Source organism: Haliotis rubra, unplaced genomic scaffold (genome assembly GCF_003918875.1).
Source record: "Haliotis rubra isolate DU_JTF1 unplaced genomic scaffold, ASM391887v1 Scf19, whole genome shotgun sequence".
Taxonomy (NCBI): domain Eukaryota; kingdom Metazoa; phylum Mollusca; class Gastropoda; order Lepetellida; family Haliotidae; genus Haliotis; species Haliotis rubra.
In genome coordinates, this window is record NW_025765891.1 from 1,230,222 (window position 1) to 1,250,816 (window position 20,595).

The 20,595-nt window shown below is 41.1% G+C and overlaps 1 protein-coding gene across 6 annotated transcripts; it reads right to left on the bottom strand.

Moving 5' to 3' along the window:
• Nucleotides 1-5,021: 5,021 nt before the first annotated feature.
• LOC124274338 (CDK2-associated and cullin domain-containing protein 1-like) lies at nt 5,022-19,160 on the bottom strand. 6 transcript variants are annotated; one of them, XR_006897919.1, is made up of 11 exons: nt 18,964-19,160; nt 17,101-17,227; nt 15,699-15,807; nt 15,308-15,403; nt 14,873-14,975; nt 14,538-14,627; nt 13,528-13,669; nt 12,631-12,688; nt 12,169-12,193; nt 9,431-10,042; nt 5,022-9,075 (listed from the first exon to the last, which is right to left on the bottom strand). XR_006897919.1 is itself a non-coding variant. In XM_046709699.1 (10 exons), the coding sequence occupies exons 1-8, from the start codon at nt 19,067-19,069 to the stop codon at nt 12,637-12,639; spliced, it is 825 nt and encodes a 274-aa protein (XP_046565655.1). In that variant the 5' UTR covers nt 19,070-19,160; the 3' UTR covers nt 5,022-10,042; nt 12,169-12,193; nt 12,631-12,636. The 6 variants fall into 6 exon arrangements, 3 of the variants coding, with proteins under 3 accessions (XP_046565655.1, XP_046565656.1, XP_046565657.1); XR_006897918.1 differs by having other exon boundaries at nt 5,022-9,384; nt 9,422-10,042; XR_006897917.1 differs by having other exon boundaries at nt 5,022-9,171; nt 9,246-10,042.
• Nucleotides 19,161-20,595: the final 1,435 nt, after the last annotated feature.

A 20,595-nucleotide genomic window follows, 5' to 3' on the forward strand; every position in this document is an offset into this window, starting at 1 on the left:
TGACATTGGAATATTCTAGATACGGATTAATGCCATTGTTGGCCACAACTGTGTGTCTTTGTCTGTGCGACGTAAAATTGAAGTTGAGACAACTAGTCGTTAATGAATTTCACTAACTCCAGACTAGAAGACTATCTAGAGCGGCAGTTCGATAGCTGTGGTTAAAATCTAAACCATTTCTCCAACCTAACCGTACCTTGTGCTGTTTGGGAAGGCGCTGGAAGCTTCACTGCTCCGACGTCTTGGGGGTCTGGAGTAGGGAGTCTTGAAGGCGGGGTCTGGTGTATCGTCTGCTGTGTACTGGGAGCTGTCAAGCTGGATACTGGAGGAGTCTCGTGGGCGCTGCAGCAAGGGCGTGTTCTGTCTTCCTCGAAAACGTCGTCGATGCCTCGGGTAGAACACTGATGATGAGTCGCTGTCGCTGGGTAGCCGTGCTCGTGGATACAAAGGTGTACTCTCACCAGTGAGCCGGGCTCGGGGCTGAAAGAAGACGTCATCGTCACTATCAAGACGACTGCGTTTGGTGCCTCTGGTTTGGAAGACGATGTCTGGGGCGAACGCGTCGTCGTCCTCGCTGGGCAAACGGTAACGCGGGATGCAGGAACTGACGCCGGTTGGAATGGTTCCAGGGCGTCTGCTGCCTACATGCGACTTCTGCTGCCAGTGAGTGGCGGGAACCTCCAGGAAGACTGGCGAGTCTGGGTCGCTGGAACACCTAAAGATATGAAACAGACACGTTGTAATCCAATCGTAGACGCATAATCATGTTTCTTGTACAAACGAGAACAGAGTTGCAGTAGATTCATCAAACTATATTGTATCTAAAAATGTTCCCCTATCCACGGTGATGTGTGGAATATTAGGCAATATTATTGCCAAAGGCAGTTTGTGCCCTAAGTTCTGTATTCCGGTTTAAAGAAACACGCACCTGTCCAGAATGTCATCTCTGTCTGGTTGGCTCTCCATGTCTTCAAGATCAGTACAGCAACTAAAAACATAACATATATAATCCATTAACATCAATATATCTGTAGGTAAAATGAGGTTTCATTTTATATTTTCCCAAGAGTTATTTTATTAACATCAGTACATGGCTTAATTTCCGTCGATCATCACATTACACAGTTCTATTTGTACAGTGTTGAGGATGGCGAAATACCGTTCTAAACTCCAACCCTTTACTAAATCAAAAGTGAAAACAATCCTGGGCTTGCTCGTTACAGACTAAATATTTCACTTTATGAATCACCTTATGTAATAAATGCTCCCATTAAACTGATGACGAAGATGGAAAAAAAAGTCGTTTTATTATCCTTACCATTTCTATGACACGACCATGAACCTACCTCAAAGCTCTGTGTTGAGAATCAGTTGTGTTGGAATCCAAGTGATGGTGGGTAGCACCCAGACCAGCGTTAATATACTGCACCCCTTCTCAGTGAAGGCGAGATGCAACACAGAACTGTTGACAGAACTGTTAATTTCGGAGAATACTAACTTATTGGTATAATGGCAAAACATATTAACTATACCTTTCTCGTGATCTTGATCAAATTAATTGCCCATTGTTGATTACCTTTGTATAAAAGTCAGTGATTGTTACTTTAATAGACGCTTAGTGGATGAAGACATCAAGTAGCTTGGATCTGTTATGAGAGTATGGGATGGAGACTCCACGCGCCGTAATGCAGTCAACACTGGGGCTGATCTTCACAACACACCAATTAAAGGCTCAACGACCTTGTTAACACCCAAACCGCCATGTGACACACTTCTCCTCCACTACGGATATCGTAAAGACAATAGCTGTAATACATGTGTTTGTACAGGGGGGAGGGGGAAGGGGGTTTATGGCCAAAACGCTGCTGTGTTCACTCGGGGGCATATCCGCGTGAACGTCATTCCGTTAAAGAATAACATGATGTAGAGGGGCAAAGATATTAAGGTGCAATTCGAATCTTTCTGAAAGCTCGATCAATCGCGAAAATCATACAAACACATCAAACATATAATACACATTTCTGATTGTGTGCTTTAAAAAGCATTTTGATGTCGCCATCTACAACGTGTAACTAAATATGACACTTTTTCTTCTAAGAAATATGGGGGTTTGTAAACAGATTACTAACCTTTGTATCCCCGAGTAATTACGTTATAATATATCATTTGACTGATACAGTTTTGTTAAACATGGATATCTAATATGTACCGACACCTGATGAAAACTGCAGCAAATGTTTCACCAGATGGTGCAAGGGCCGTGTCACCTGGATTACGATGCACGAGTGAGTGAGTGAGTATGGTTTTACGCCGCATTTCGCAATATTCCGGGAAGAGGTGTGTGTGTGTGTGTGTGTGTGTGTGTTTGCACCAGAAATGGGCTTCACACATTGTACCCATGTGGGGAATCTCACCGGGTCATCGGCGTGAGGAGCGAACGCTTTAACCACTAGGCTACCCCACCTCCCCCACGATGCACGAGGCAGCTATTCAGAAAAGTAAGTATGTCAGCAATTGAGCTTTACTTATGTGTTTCTTCGTGGATTTTGCTTTGAAAACATAACAAAAATGTTTCGTACAATTTCATTCAGAATGAATTATAGAATATTATTTTACCAAGGGCATCTGCCCTAGAAAATAGAACATAGGCATCAGTTAAGAAAAACTTCTTGTACTTGAACACCGTTAATGATAAGCTTGGCAGAAGGCTTTGGGATTGTTAACAGTGAGTGAGTTTAGTTTTACGCCGCACTCATCAATATTCCATCTATATGGCGGCGGTCTGTAAATAATTGAGTCAGCACCAGACAATCCAGTGATTAACAGCATGAACATCGATCTACCCAATTGGGATACGATGACATGTGTCATGTCAACCAAGTCAGCGAGCCTGACCACCTGATCGCGTTAGTCGCCTCTTACGACAAGCATGGGTTGTAGAAGATAAATTCTAACCCGGATCGGATTGTTAACAAGAAACAGAAATTGTGTGTATTTTTAAACCTTGGCTGAAAATCTGTGAAGATCATTATTTAGGTTTTCCTATCGACATGCAAGTCGTCAACAACACAAAACAAGACGTGATCAGCATAACAACGTAATGTTTGAAGACATGTTGAGTTTGAGCAGACAGCTTGAACGGCACTTGCTTCGCGGAGCAAACAAAAGTAAGGCACGTGCTCTCCAAGTACGTGCAAACTGAGACCATATGGACTTGGTCAAGTTTGGTTTCATATCTTATTTTGACGGATGATGCGACCGATTATTGGTCTGTCTTCTTTGTAGATTATTGTGTAGCACACGACAACGGACGTCATTTCATTACGTCTTCACGCAAAATGTGGTCTTTGGCAATTTCAACATAAGTACAGAGTGTGAATGTGTGAGCGAATGAGTGAGTGAGTTGGGTTTTACGCCGCTTTTAGCAATATTCCAGCAATATCACGAAGAGCACACCAGAAATGGACTCATCACATTGTACCCATGTGGGAAATTGAACACTGGTGTTCGATGTGACGAGCGAACGATCTAACCACTAGGCTACCCAACCGCCCCGTGAGCGAATGTGATGTCCATGTCTGATGTTATGAAAAAACAAAAACTCAGAAATTATCTTTTTAATTCTTTAATGCAATTGGGCTCCTGCTACCCTATACGTAACAGGGATTTCTGTAATAAAAAGGTAATTTTAAAAAAATCAACATAAGCACGTACTGACATAGTTTGACCTATTAGTTTTAAAGTGGTGATCCTTAGCAGACCCCGAGTCGCTGGTCAGTAGTATCAATCTATAAGGGGCACACAACCTTGGGGGCACACCGGCACCAGCAGAAGGTGAGTTGAAATGGGGTTTAACGTCGTACTTCAGATTACTTTGCTCATATGATGACGTGCATGCGTGTGTATGTGTGGCTGCTTGTACTAGTTCACTAAGATATAATGCCGCAGTTAAGCATGAATACGCCACTCAGACACATTATAATGACTCCGAGCCGACCAGTCCTTGTTGTACCCATTAATACGGCAGGCAAAGACCAACAAGAACCATATTGTAAACGTCGGTTGGTATGACGCGGCCGGGGATCGAACCAGCGACCTTTCTCTCTCCAGGCGGACGCTCTAACCACTACACCACGGAGGCGGCCTCACCAGCTGAAATAAGGCTTTAAATCGGATATCTTATGCCCAGTATCTTCATGTTGGTTGGGTGGAACTGGTAATTTAAAGTGAGTGAGTGAGTTTAGTTTTATGCCACTTTTAGCAATATTCCAGCAATTTAATTGTCAGAAACGGGCTTCACACATTTTACACATGTGGGGTAATTTAAAGGAAGAACTGAATGTAGTTAAGGAAGACATGCAAGTGAATTTACTGGGCCCACCTGCACAAAACTATTGTATCTCTACAATAGTTGTAACTCTGATTGTAGTGAGTTTAACTGAGAGAGTTTGTGTTAACCTGCTTTTAACAGTATTACAAATGTATCAGTCAGCTAACTTGACTTGACTTGACTTGTGAGGGATGAGTCAGACTTTACCACTTTACTGAAACATATGAGAAAGTGTATGCTACTGACAAGCCTAAAACTCAAATTCTGGGATCTTAAGGTTTGGGCAGAGCAAAGGGACACAACTCTGTACAGACAATTGTGGTTTCTTGTACAAGGTGAGGTGAAATTGGGTTTAACGTTGTGCTGGAGAATATTTCGCTCATATGACGACGTGCATGCATGAGTATGTGTATGTGGATGAATACCCCACTCAGACACATTATACTGACTCCAAGCCGACCAGTCCTTGTTGTACCCATTAATGCCGAGCGCCAGGCAGGGACCAACAAGTACCATATTTTAACGTCTTTTGGTATGACGCGGCCGGGGATCGAACCCGCGAAGTTCCGCTCTCCGGGCATACGCTCGGTCAGTTTCTTGTACAAATGGACCAGTTGTGCCATTAACTGTTCCCGCGATGTATTTGTTGATTAATTGTGAACAGGAACTTGAAAAACAACCAAACAGAGACAATATTTAAGTCATTTAATATCATGTTGCAAAGAATAACAACTTGTATATTGACAATTCTGTACACAAACTATGAACAAAGCAACATACTGTCATTGTTTCTGGAGAACATGTATACCAGTAAGTGTGACAGATTGACTACAAATACCTTAGAAACCATCCCTTTAACTGAAGACCCAGGGTAAAAAATATCGTCTCACACAGTAACATTGTATCATGAAATACAAGTACTAATATCTGAAAACTATTTGGTGATTCAGTAAACATATAAATAAGGCAAACCCATAGAAGAATTTACACCATGACACTCTCCCATACCCAAACCCCTTAACACTGACACCAAATGTTTAAGATGCTTCTAAAGTAACCTTATTTCAGTTATGAAGTATTGCTGCTGTGTAATATATGTGTTACTAAATGGGCTATAATAGTCCAAGGTCCCGTTCCTCAAAGCGATCAGTCTATGCTAAAGTATGGGAGTGCTACGACTGTCGTAAGTCTATGCTAAAGTATGGGAGTTACGATCATCTTAGAGCTATGGTCGCTTTGAGGAAAGGGGGCCCAGGACATTCATAAGGTACTGGTTCTCTTACTAAGAGAATGAATTTGGACCTCTTGGTAGATCTTCTCTCAGCACCATGACTTTCCCCATTTTAATGCCCATACTTTAACAAAAGCAAACGATCAAGGAAATTATAGGCAAGAATTACTAATTTTGTTCAAGAACTGATTGATAAAACAATGAAAATGGCATAGAAAAACATTAAAATAATAAGCAGGGAGGGTTTTGGATTGGAAACAATTTGATAACAGAAACAGACTTTGGTAACACTGAACAGCAAACAAGCAGTAAGAGAACGCTAATTTATTGCTCCACTGAAACAAAAGTATAACTTCAGAACAAAAATGATTCATTATTCCCACTTAAGTGACTGAATACACACAGCAAATATAACATGGGATGAGTGAGTGTCTCACTGGGATTGAAGAACGGAAATAGTGGACATTCCTTGTAGTGAAAACCGATCCAAATAAGAATAGAAATGATATAATCCCTTCACTAGATGTACTCCAGTGTATAACCAACCATAACACCCTGTTGTCTTTCTCCAACAAAACTTTATATCATGATTCCATCACCAGTATTTTACTAAAGGGGATATAGAACGTCTTTCATGATCATTCAAACCAAACTAATATTCTTTAAAGAAAAACACATTTCAAACTTTATGTATATAGATAATCAGGTTTGGTAAAAAAAATCAAAATCAGAATAGATCTGCGTCCGAAAGTTCTAGGCAGCCATGAGCGAGATGAACTATTTCAGGTTCAAGATGGCCACAAAGGTAAACTTGCAAATTAGTTAAGAAACCATGGTAACCCAGCCCTAGGCTGACAATCCAATGGGGTTATTGAGATGATAATTGGCAGAATTATTCCATGTCATTTCAGAGCTGAGAGGCCATTTTGCTATCTCAGCTCCTTAACACAGCAGTCTTTGTGACCATTAAATTCCTATTACATGTAAAGGACTCAGGAAGTCATTCTATTTTGCCACGTTTAGTTGATCAGGATTGCATTTTAAACAGAACTGATTTTTTCATTGACCAAAATGAGTGAGTTTAGTTTTACGCCACTTTTAGCAATATTCTAGCAATGTCACGGGGGAGACACCATAAATGGGCTTCACACATTGTATCCATGTAGGGAATCGAACCCGGGTCTTCGGCATGATGAGCGAACGCTTTAACCACTAGGCTACCCCACTGACCCTGACCAATATGAAATCCAATGTATTGAAATTATTATTCAGTAAACAAGCTAGCATGTTATGCTACTCCAGTAGACGTGGAGCTAGCGTGTTATGCTACTCCAGTAGACGTGGTGTTAGTGGGTATGACCTTGACCTAATACTACACATCCCCTGAGCTACAGCTACGGCTCAATGTAAACATGTGCTACAATAATGTACAAGGTTACAGGTATGTTTACACAAGCTACAGTTGTATATATACAGCATATGGGCACATTATTTACACACATATACACACTATAGTACAAACACAAGGTGTTTATTACATCCTGGTATCATTCTGTTGGGAAGAACAGTTTTCCATTATGTGGTAACAATGAGTGAGTTCTGCTTATGTAACTTTGATCAGAGTTTCCGTCATGTCAAGTTGCCAGATAAATATGAGCTGAGAATGACACAGGTTCTGTCTTGTTGTAATAATACATGGATGCTGGGGGTGGATCTGGCCAAATATTTTTCATCCTTATATCCTTTGATGAAACCCATTGGCCATGGGTGCCATTGTACACAGTGATTTTTGGGCTGAGGTGACAATAACGCCCATACCTTAACATAGACTAACGACTGTCATAGCGCTAAGGTTGTTTTGTACAACAACGCCCTTGTGGCACCAAACCACAGAAATGAGGGACCTGAACACATGACCAGCTGATTGTAGCTTGTCTTGATGTCGCCGACTTGTATCGGATGTGAACTAAAACAACGACTATGCTGACTGCCTTGAACTGCGTCTTTTCAACTGTGAGTTTAACTGTTGGCGGATCCATAAATTTAAGTTTTAAATCTGGCCTTGCCTTGTCATATGATTATGCTGAGGTGTTATTTAGCTATTATTCAAGCAGTATCTCCACAGCAGTAACTGACATGTGCATCTCCAAACCTTGCAGCAGTCTCACATTCCGAACCTTGCAGCAGAGTCACACATTCTGAAGTGTCCCTGCCATGAGAGTGGGAACATGATTTGCTCATATGAGTGCCCAGCAAACAAAAGGGTCGTTTCTTATCATTTTTTGACCATGCATTCTTTTACACTGTTTGTAGTCTAATATCACTTGATAACATTGTTCAATGACATTATTCATTGTTTGATGAAGTCATGCATTGTTTGACATTGTTTAATGTCTTACATCACTTGATAACACTGTTCAATTACATCATGCTTTGACAACACTGTTCAATGACATCATGCTTTGATTACACTGTTTAAGGACATCGTTTATTGATGATGTCATGCATTGTTTGAGACATTGTTAGACCATGTCATGCATTGTTCGATGACATTGTTTGATGTTATGAAGTGTTTTATGACACTGAACAAAGACATCATTGATTGTTGAATGAGGTCATGCATCATTCTGAGGCATCATGCATACAATACAAGTCAAAGTGACATATATTTTGCACAATTGAATTCAAAGACAAAAAAGTGCTGCCCAAAGGTATAAATTTCTTTTGTACTTTAAATTCTGATGTACATGCTGTTTACATGTCTAAAAGGGAGTATTTCATGCCAAGGTATCTTCACATTTGAACCTTCAGTCTCAAACCATTGAATCAAAATGAAATGTCTATGCATCGAACATGTCAATTACTACACACACTGTAGACAAAAATACTTACACGCAATTTATACGTGTGACCAATGGTGACAAGTAAATGTAAAAACACCAAGAATTTACCCTTTTACCCTGTAGCATGTTAACTGGGCTTGCTTGACAATTCTCCTCAAAGGTACATGAGGACTCCCAATCCAAGATGGGGGCCAAAACAACAGCAAAACATACCCTGATCCAGATTCCATCAAAATGTTATCCACTTGAGAAACACACACTATACTGCATTCCCGGACAAACCATGACATGCTCAGCCACCAGTCCAAACCAGCTCAAATTGCCAATTAGAACATGTCCTCCAACAGAAAGTTACGATCCCTAACCTGGTAGGTTCTCTGGCTTTCATCAACACCTTGGCAACAGTTACAACCAGCCGTGTTAATTACATCTGGTATAGTTTTCAAGATAATGCAGAATGAGACTGTTGGGTTTAATGTAGCCTTAAGGTCTCTATTCAAATCAGTTTAAGTGAGATGTGAGGTAAGCCAATGTGATACTGGTCATCGCCTTGTACCAGTTTGGTGAAGTCGTCCGTGAATATAAGTAAGATAGATGAGAGGTGTGGACTGGAGCAGACTTACAACTGACATCTACCGGTTCAAAACTACAACTGGCATATCCTGGCAAACCTGGCTCCAAACCTATCATTGGCATATCCTGGCGAAAAGGGGTCCAAACCTACTAGCATATCCTGGCAAACCTGGGTTAAAAAATACCGGCATATCCTAGGTTCAAACCTACAATCAGCATATCCTGGCAGACCTGGCTCCAAACCTACAGTCAGCATATCCTGGCAGACCTGGGTTCAAACCTACAATCAGCATATCCTGGCAGAACTGGGTTCAAACCTACAATCAGCATATCCTGGCAGAACTGGGTTCAAACCTACATTCAGCATATCCTGGCAGACCTGGGTTCAAACCTCCAGGTGCCATATCCTGGCAGACCTGGGTTCAAACCTAGAATCACCATAACCTGGCAAACCTGGGTTCAAACCTACAACTGCCATATCCTGGCAAACCTGGGTTCAAACCTACAACTGCCATATCCTGGCAGACCTGGGTTCAAACCTATGATGGGCATATCCTTGCAAACATTGATTCAAACCTATGAACAGCATATCCTGGTGAAGTTGGGTTCAAAGCCCTGACCTAGGACACAAGAACACAACACATGAGATGGTTACGGTAAATCTCATACATCCCAAACTCTGCCCCAGTCAAGAACACAACACATGAGATGGTGCGGCAAATCTCATACATCCCAAAGGGTTAAGGATACAACACAAGAGATGGTGTGGTAAGTCTCATACACCCCAAAGGGTTAAGGATACAACACATGACCCTCATCTTCCAACAGAAGCAACACAAAAACTCCAGTGTCTCTTTCACATCTTGGATTTTCTCTTCGTTTATCTTGAATTATTAGGGGATTGTAGTTTGCATATAATTACTGCATGATAACAGTTCAAATCCAAGCAAACAACTCCCCTCTGAGAAGTAACAGACTTATCCAGTCTCCTCATCAAAATTGTTCATGGAGGGGTTCCATTTAACCCCAAAGGGTCACAGGGAATTACTGCTTGATCTTGGGATTCTGAAAAAAAGTTAAAAAAAATAAGTGTTAATTATCAGGAAAATAGTTTTAACCAAAAAAAATTTACACAACAGGCGAAAATAGAAATCTGAGATGGGCCCATAATATTCCTGGTTCCCATAAAGTTGTGAAATGTGCAAGTCAATGATTAATCTTTATCAAGAATTTGGAACAGTGAATATTAATGTGCATCCCCAAGAACGTCATCTACATTTCTTTTGTTGTCATCTCTGCATACTGGACGTATATATCTGAGACCCGTGAAGGTCCGGGTTAGAATTGATCTTCAGTAACCCATGCTTGTCGTAAGAGGCGACTAACGGGATCTGGTGGTCAGGCTGACTGGGTTGACACATGTCATCGTATCCCAATTGCGTAGATTGATGCTCATGCTGTTGATCCCTGGACTGTCTGGTCCAGATGCCAATATAGCTGGAATATTGCTGAGTGCAGTGTAAAACTAAACTCACTCACTCACTATATATCTGAGTTGTGTAAAACCCAGCAGAGGTGTGATGTGAGGCATCATTGTGCATTGTTATATACCCATTGTATACCTCAGGTATACACTGTATGTATTGTATGGTACCCACCTTGTGTGCATTGAGAGGTACCCACCTTGTGTGTATTGAGAGGTACCCATCTTGTGTGTATTGAGAGGTACCCATCTTGTGTGTATTGAGAGGTACCCATCTTGTGTGTATTGAGAGGTACCCATCTTGTGTGTATTGAGAGGTACCCACCCTGTGTGTATTGAGAGGTACCCATCTTGTGTGTATTGAGAGGTACCCACCCTGTGTGCATTGAGAGGTACCCACCTTGTGTGCATTGAGAGGTACCCACCTTGTGTGCATTGTATGGCACCCACCTTGTGTGCATTGTATGGTACCCACCTTGTGTGCATTGTATGGTACCCAGATTGTGTGTATTGTGGTACCCATCTTGTGTGTATTGAGAGGTACCCATCTTGTGTGTATTGAGAGGTACCCACCCTGTGTGCATTGAGAGGTACCCACCTTGTGTGCATTGAGAGGTACCCACCTTGTGTGTATTGTGGTACCCATCTTTTGTGCATTGTATGGCACCCAACTTGTGTGTATTTAGAGGTACCCACCATGTGTGTATTGTATGGCACCCACCATGTGTGTATTGTGTGGCACCTACCATGTGTGTATTGTGTGGCACCCACCTTGTGTATCGTGTGGCACCCACCTTGTGTGTATTGTATGGTCCCAAACCCTGTGTGTATCGTGTGGCACCCATATTGTGTGGTACCCACTTTGTGTGCATTTTATGGTCCCCACCTTGTGTGTATTGTGTGGCATCCACCTTGTCTGTATTGTGGTACCCATCTTGTGTGCATTGTACGGTACCCACCATGTGTGTATTGTGTGGCACCAAGCTTGTGTGTATCGTGTGGCACCCACCTTGTGTGTATAGTATGGTACCCACCTTGTGTGTAAAGTGTGGCACCCACCTTGTGTGTATTGTGTGGTACCCATCTTGTGTGTATTGTATGGTACCCACCTTGTGTGTATTGTATGGTACCCACCTTGTGTGTATTGTATGGTACCCACCATGTGTGTATTGTGTGGTACCCATCTTGTGTGTATTGTGTGTATTGTATGGTACCCAACTTGTGTGTATTATTGAGGGAACCCATCTTGTGTGCATTGTATGGTACCCACCTTGTGTGACCCATGTGTTAGAGGTACCCACCTTGTGTGCATTGTATTGAGGTACCCACCCTGTGTGTGTATTGTGAGATACCCAGCTTGTGTGTGTATTGTGTGGCACCCACCTTGTGTGTGTATTGTGTGGCACCCACCTTGTGTGTATTGTGTGGTACCCACCTTGTGTGTGTGTTGTACCCAGGTGTGTGTATGGTACCAACCTTGTGTGTATTGCATCCACCTTGTGTGATGAGGTACCCACTTGTGTGTTGTGTGTACCGCGTTGTGTGGTATGGCACCCATCTGTGTGTGTACCCATTGTGTGAGGTACCCATCTTGTGTGTCTTGTGTGTATTGTATGGTATTGTGAGGTACCTTGTGTGTATTGTGAGGTACCCATCTTGTGTGTATTGTATGGTACCCACCTTGTGTGTGTATGTGTGAGGTACCCACCTTGTGTGTATTGTATGGCACCCACCTTGTGTGTGTATAGTATGGTACCCACATCTTGTGTGTATTGTAGGTATTGTGTGTATGCCAGTGTATTGTGGTACCCACCTGTGTGTGTATTGTGATGTGGTACCCACCTTGTGTGTGAGGTGTATAGTATGGCATCCACCTTGTGTGTATTGTGAGGTACCCACCTCGTGTGTGTGTGTACCCATCTTGTGTGTATTGTGAGGTACCCATCTTGTGTGTATTGTGAGGTACCCATCTTGTGTGTATTGTGAGGTACCCATCTTGTGTGTATTGTGAGGTACCCATCTTGTGTGTATTGTGAGGTACCCACCGTGTGTGTATTGTGAGGTACCCATCTTGTGTGTATTGTGAGGTACCCATCTTGTGTGTATAGTATGGTACCCATCTTGTGTGTATTGTATGGTACCCACCTTGTGTGCATTGTATTGTACCCACCTTGTGTCAATTGACAGATATGTCCTCCTCACACCCCCTCTTCCGGCTCTGATCATGGCTGAAATACAAATTGTCCATATCACTGTTTTGTAAGCCTATCCCCATGATGTCTGTTCTGTGAGCATGGTGAGAATATCCACATTTTGAAAAGCACAGCACTTTGTCTTTAGGGCCAACCATTTGCCATCTTTATCACTTCTGACAACAGGAATCAGACCATTCCCAGAGTTCATGTTCATTAAGTAAAATAAAATACGGTCTTCAGTTTGTAGCAAGACCTGTTAGAAAAAGACAAGAACCTTTTCTGGGCATGTGCTCTATTGGTGTACAAGCAAAACTGAAGCACTGAGAACAGGTTGAGTTCTTGCCAATGAGGACTACTATCAATGTATTTTACTTATTCTCAGTCTGTTGTCTTATATATACTTACTCTAATAGATTGTACAGGATTTGAAGGCTGTTTGACCCTCCCCTTACTAAATCTAGGACTGTAAGTATTATGCTGAATGATGCTGAATGATACAAGATGCTTTTCAATTTCCAGCAACAGTAGCATTGTGCCCATGTGGAGATTCGAAAGGTCTTTGACGCGTGGACGAGAAACTAATACAATCAATCAATCAAGACTGAGCATGCAAGAGAAACAATGAAAGCTTATTGAGTAAGTTTGATCAAAACACACAATGCTAATAACCCTTGTACTTACTACTTCAAAATGATATTACATCATTCAGTTCCACAGCCTATAACATGTTATCTGTTTATCAACAAGACGTTTTTGTGAAGTCGGGGACATTACTAATGTTTAAAAACAGTATCATATTTACATAATGGTTAATTTCTCCATAGTTGTTGGGTTTTCTGTTACCATGGTTACACATAATCCTAGCAACTCACTGTGCGAAGTCTGGTAGTAGGTGAATATCCCTCTGCATCTGCTGCACCTCGTCGATATATTTCTCTAAATCTGCCACAGAGGTCGGTGGAAGAACACTGGGTATGAACTTAGCAAATAAAGCTGGTTTTAATCTCACATACTCTGAAACCAGAAAGGACCAGTCATAATACAGTGATCTGCTCAATATTGATGAATGTAGTCAGCATCTGAATACATCGATTATCTTCTGGAAGCAAACCCTGACAACACAGGTGACAGGAAGACTGACTGACTGAATTTGGTTTTACGCCTCTTTTAGCAATATTCCAGCAACATCACGGCTGGGGACACCAGAAATAGGCTTTACACATTGTACCCATGTGGTGATTCGAACCCGGGTCTTCGGCGTGACGAGCCAACGCTTTAACCACTAGGCTACCCCACTGCCCCCGTGTCAGGAAGAACACCATTTGAATAGACACTACAGCCTACCTTGAGTTGAGCACAATGTAGCACTTTCCTATCCCCTCAGTGTGTGCTAATGACATGCTTCCTAACAATCACCGATGTCTTTGTGTATGTCTACAGGCCTATTATTCCACTTGTTATGGACACATTTGTCCCAACACATGTATTCTGTTAGATGTAGTCACCTCGCACACCTGATATAGATGCTGTCATCCATACAAATTGCTTCTGGTTTATTCTGTTATCATCCAGTGGCTGCTACTGTGCTTGGTGAGATCAAGTGATATCTCCTAGCGTTAGTGAGAGAGTGGATTTTACGAGTGTGAAGATGTGGGGAATCAAACGTGAGTTTTCAGTGATGAGTGATCTGTACACCTGTAGCTTCCTATGGTTGTGACATTTCCTAGACGATATCACTACAGTTATAATGCAGCATAATGTTTTGAAGGCAACTGTCATATACTAACACACTTGTGTGGGATTCTCAACACACTTCTACAGTGCTAATCAATAAATACTCTTTGTGTAACACACACAAAGCTCTGAGTGGAGGAAGACTTACCTGAGTTTAATGAGTGAAGATTTCTCATGAGGTTAGCCATCACAGGTGGTGCAATGGCAAATGGTTGGCAGCTAACTTCCTCCAACAGAGCTGAAGAATGATGAATATTATAAGACCGATTAACAATTTGGGTTACACAGAGGAGCAGGCCACAAATGCAGCTGATAAAGGAACACAAGGTACAGACCAACTTGATATACATTACATTTCAATGGCTACGGAAACATTCTTTTACTGACAAAATGTCTCTGACCTTGTTAGAACTAACAGTGTCCTTGACCTTGCCAGCACTTACTTAATGTCCTTGACCTAGTTCAAAATGACAATGAACTTACGCAGTAAGGTATTGATGTGATGGTCCGCCACATGGATTCGAAACAGTCGCCGTAATTCTTCATTCAAATCCTTCTTTAACTTGTTCTCAACATAAAACCGATTCTGAAATGAAGCCAAGCAAATTGATGATGATCTATATCTAACCTATTTCCAAGCAACCAATTGTAACATGAATATTATTCCTAAATTTACTCTTCATCATTGCTGTTTGTATTACAATGTGTTGTCAGTGTTGAATGTGGTCTTATAATACATGTGTTGCTTACAGGAATACTCCACATCCAGGGTGCTGGCTGGCTGGCCCTGATAGATCTATGGTGTGGATCTTTGCCAAGTTTAACTCAACATCTTAAACATGTTAATGATCAAACCCAACATGCTTCCACCCCAATTTCAAACCCCTGAAGTAGGTGGTGGGAGCCTGTCTGACTCACCATGTAGTTAAAGATGGGGACAATGACAGCCAGAGCTTGAAGATACTGGTGCATCGTGAAGGAGAAACATTCTATAAATTTTTTGGAATCCTCCATCTGAAACATTAAACACAAAGAATAGAAGAGATTTCATATAATAACTTTAGGGACCTCAGTACACGTGTCTTAAAAACATTAAATCAATTTGAGTTATCATACATTTCTACTCTCATCTACTGATAAGGATTGTGGAGTCTAAGCTAAAATTCATTTTTATTTTATGGAATTCAAACTTAGGTCTGGTAGGTATATAATATATTCCCTATCATAAACATGTCATCTTCAATCATAGCAGTATTTTAGTTTCTGCACATCACTTGTAATCAAGCTAGGAGCAGACACTTCAGCTTACATTGCCCTCGAGTTGTGTATTGAGCATCTGGACGTGCGACGTCATCAGGGCGAGCAGGTCCGAGTACAGCCTCTCTGAGAACTGCTTACAAACACACTTGTACACACAGCTGGAACACAGGAACAGGACACTATGCACACAGCAGGAAACTTCAAAATAACAACCAGATTACAATATCCCTGGAATAATGTACAAAACTACAGCGTGTGAGTGAGTGAGTTTGGTTTTATGCCGCTTTTAGCAATCAACTGAAATTTGCAAAGCTGCCATCATAATGTTTGCAAACAGTTCATAGATTTCATCATATGATATTTGGGCTGTGCATAGATTCATTAGCAGACGAAATACAAAGTTATCCATAATTCCAGCCTAGTCTGTAAGAAACAGGAGACTGGACTTTCAGTCAGGAAGATGTAAAAAATGATGACACTGACACTTCACAAACCCTTACCTGTACATCTGTTCATATGATATAGGGATATACATGTACCTGCCTGGGTCTATGGTCACAAACCCCTACCTGTACATCTGTTCATATGATATAGGGATATACCTGCCTGGGTCTATGGTCACAAACCCCTACCTGTACATCTGTTCATATGATATGGGGATATACCTGCCTGGGTCTATGGTCACAAACCTCTACCTGTACATCTGTTCATATGATATAGGGATATACCTGCCTGGGTCTATGGTCACAAACCCCTACCTGTACATCTGTTTATATAATATAGGGATATACCTGCCTGGGTCTATGGTCACAAACCCCTACCTGTACATCTGTTCATATGATATAGGGATATACCTGCCTGGGTCTATGGTCACAAACCCCTACCTGTACATCTGTTCATATGATATGGGGATATAACTGCCTGGGTCTATGGTCACAAACCCCTACCTGTACATCTGTTCATATGATATGGGGATATAACTGCCTGGGTCTATGGTCACAAACCCCTACCTGTACACCTGTTCATATGATATGGGGATATAACTGCCTGGGTCTATGGTCACAAACCCCTACCTGTACATCTGTTCATATGATATGGGGATATAACTGCCTGGGTCTATGGTCACAAACCCCTACCTGTACACCTGTTCATATGATATGGGGATATAACTGCCTGGGTCTATGGTCACAAACCCCTACCTGTACATCTGTTCATATGATATAGGGATATAACTGCCTGGGTCCATGGTCACAAACCCCTACCTGTACATCTGTTCATATGATATGGGGATATAACTGCCTGGGTCCATGGTCACAAACCCCTACCTGTACATCTGTTCATATGATATGGGGATATAACTGCCTGGGTCTATGGTCACAAACCCCTACCTGTACATCTGTTCATATGATATGGGGATATAACTGCCTGGGTCCATGGTCACAAACCCCTACCTGTACATCTGTTCATATGATATGGGGATATAACTGCCTGGGTCCATGGTCAGGAGTTGAGCAATGGCGCCTTGCAGCTTCGGCCAGTATTCATTTTGATAATCTTCTGGAGTCAGTGTCATCATCACTGGAATAGACAAAGAAGGAAAATCAACCTTGATCATAAGCCCGACAAAGAAAATCCTTAACTTAATTTCATTATCAGATGTTGAGGTGTGAAAGGATTCAAATTGTTTAACTTTGTTGATACAAATAAGATTGTCAACCTTGTGTATCTGTGCATGAAAAAGCTTTGACCCACCAAACCATGTAATACATGACTGGGTTTGACAACTTGATGTGAGCCACCAGGAAGGAAATGCATCAGGTGACAAAAGGGAATCCTGTATAACCAGGGATAACTGAATCTGTGCACTACTTTGAAATCAAACACCCACATGCTGCACCCTCCCTTCAAGGCCAGGATAGGGAAGATCATATCTACTTTTGTTATGTAAATCACCTCTTCACTGTTTAGTGCAACATAGTCAGGTAATGAAACTGAAAACATGCAAATGACATAACTATATACATATCTATATGTTTATATCACGCATGTTGTAACTGTCTTACTAATACCTAGCAACTTAATAAGAGATGTACAGAATAAACTCGCAGAAGCTGCATGCTTGTTTGTTACGTAATCAATATGATCAACGCCTCACACTCACTCAAGATCATGTTCATCTCATAATTAGCCAATAGTTGTGTTCACATACTCGTCAAACCATTAGGAAATTATTGATTTTTTTCTTCTTCTAAATTCAGAAGAATTTAACATTTATATAGCAGTGTAGTTACAAAACTGCACCGGGTGCAATAAAAAAATAAGCATTATTTTATGTCCTCTTGCATTTTGTTGCATGGTCTGTGAAATACAAGCCATGATTACAAATTCATACTACAACATATGTTACAACTATGATTTAAGTGTGAAGTTGTTTATTCAAACTGGAAGGTTTGTGTATTGGCAAATAAAATGTAATTGCAATATATTGTGATATAGCATGTGTTTAGGTATGGGTGTTGTGATATAGTAGGAGCTAAAGTGTTTGACAGCGACACTGTACGTGCAGATCCATTTTCTACATACTGTGGCCCTTAATATAAATGTTATGGTTCTGATAACAGCAATCTCAAAATTGGTTGCATGGAAAGTTAGGGTTTCAATTTACTTTTAAAAACTATTTATTATATAAAGTATCCTATTTGTCAAAGAAGGTAAATATTAATTGTGAATGGAAGTCTGTGTAGATTTTTTTCTTAAACCACAGAGCTAATCACAAAACTTCATATATTCTTTAACATTATCTGAAAAATATACTGAGGTATACTAGTAACAGAGTGCTGACGTACGAACTGGGGATTCTTAACTGACATGAACTGCTGCCTTGTAGCTGAACACAAGGGCTTCTGAGCAGGTGTAAGACCTGTAATCACTGTTATGACCCTCCAAAACTAGTCTGGCTATATATATACGTTGCTATTTGGCATTCCATCTCGTGTACCTGCTGAAGCTATGTTCTAAGTTTTATTGGTTGGGTCATGTTTAATCATTAAAGTATTGGGACACTGAAGGGACAGCGCCTCGTGGTATTTACCTCTGAAGAAACTGTTTTTAAACGAGAAATAGTTATCTCGACTATAATTCTCTAAGTCTGATGTTACGGGTGAATTTGATAAGACAATTCATAAGACAATTGATAACATGCACTGACAACAATCAATATGAGCTTCTATAATATTAATTAAACGTGCCTCTCCGTTTGTACACGATTGATGTTCAAGTCGTAAATCTAGCCCACGAGTCATCTTTAATCTTACCCATACTCCCTGGTCTCAAGAGGGGGGCACACGCTTTCCGTGTCGTTTCTGAGGATTGATTTTCTTGTGTAGAATCCGGTTGCATATCCTCCATCGGTTCGTCCATAATTGTCACTGTTTCTGGTCAAAAAATACCCTTTAATGCAGTGACAGTTGTCATTAGATGTCTTCTCGTGTTGACACCACGACCCGTTTACGCTAGGTGTTAACGACATTAGCAGGGGCAGATAACTCGTACGGGCACCTGTCGTTGATATTGCATGACTGTTCCAGAAAGTAAGAGTTGGCACCAAATATGAAAAACATTTCGTTTTGACTTTTTCAGTGAAGCACAGCTGTATTTTTATGATTTCAATCACGAAATAGAAAAGAAATACAAAATATCGGAAACTGTTGTAATTTTGTTGCTATTTTATGGTGAAATGTCATTAATTAATAATTTAATTAATGGGGTCAGCAATTTTGTACATAGAATGAGAAAAAAGTATGCTTAAAAATTATGGGAAGGTGGCTGGAGTCGTTGATTTCGTACATGACATGCAGATGTGGGGGGGGGGGGGGCACTTACTTTGTACATTATATTTAAGGTTGATCATTCACATTGTACATACTTCTCCATAAAAAATCATCATGACCCGCCCTAGCTATAAATTATGAACGGAGCTTCCCTTATTGGGTAGGGTTGAGGGTTGTTGTTGTTTTGTGTTTTTTTGTTTGGGGTTTGTGTGTTAAAATTCCGGGATAAAACAGCACATAGGCCTACCATGTGATGGTGTCAGCTTACTTTTAAAAATGTGTTGATTGTCATACCATCTGTCATGATAAAAAGCTCCGGCATAAAAATAAATTGCATTTGCTGGTCTATTTACTTACCTGTAACATATGTTATATTTGGGATTACACTTTCTTAATAAAGTACAGATTGTAGTACTTTTGGGGTTGAGTCCCATCCGGGATTCGATCCCACACCCTCAGAGTCGGGCACCTAATCGCCAGTACAGAAAGTCAGAAGCCTAGACCGCTCAGCCACCGCGCCTTCCACTAAATTTGGAGTCGGACAACTGGTAGTCTAGACTGCGGGCTTTGTGTACCCCTCTGATAAGTGTTCATTGGCACTGCTCCCACGGCCGAAAGCTATGAAATACACAATGCCATTTTAGAAAGTGATCAAATGTAACACATGTTCTAGACTACCAGTTGTCCGACTTCCATTTTTGTGGAAGGCGCGGTGGCTGAGCGGTCTAGGCGTCTGACTTTGTACTTGTGTGCTGGCGATTAGGTGCATGACTCTGAGGGTGTGGGTTCGAATTCCGGATGGGACTTAACCCAAAATGTACTAGAATCTGTACTTTACTAAGAAAGTGTTATCCCAAATATAACATATGTTACATTTGATCACTTTCTAAAACGGCATTGTGTATTTCATATTTACTTACCATTTATTCAAATAAAACTATATGTCGGGTTCTGTGCCATAAAGATCAATTGGGTACAATGTGTGAAGCCCATTTCTGGAGTTCCCCGCCGTGATATTGCAGAATATTGCTAAAAGCGGCTAAAAACTAAACTCACTCACTCATAAAGATTAATACATATACAACCTTCACACGGCCTCTTTTGTAAGGGGAGATA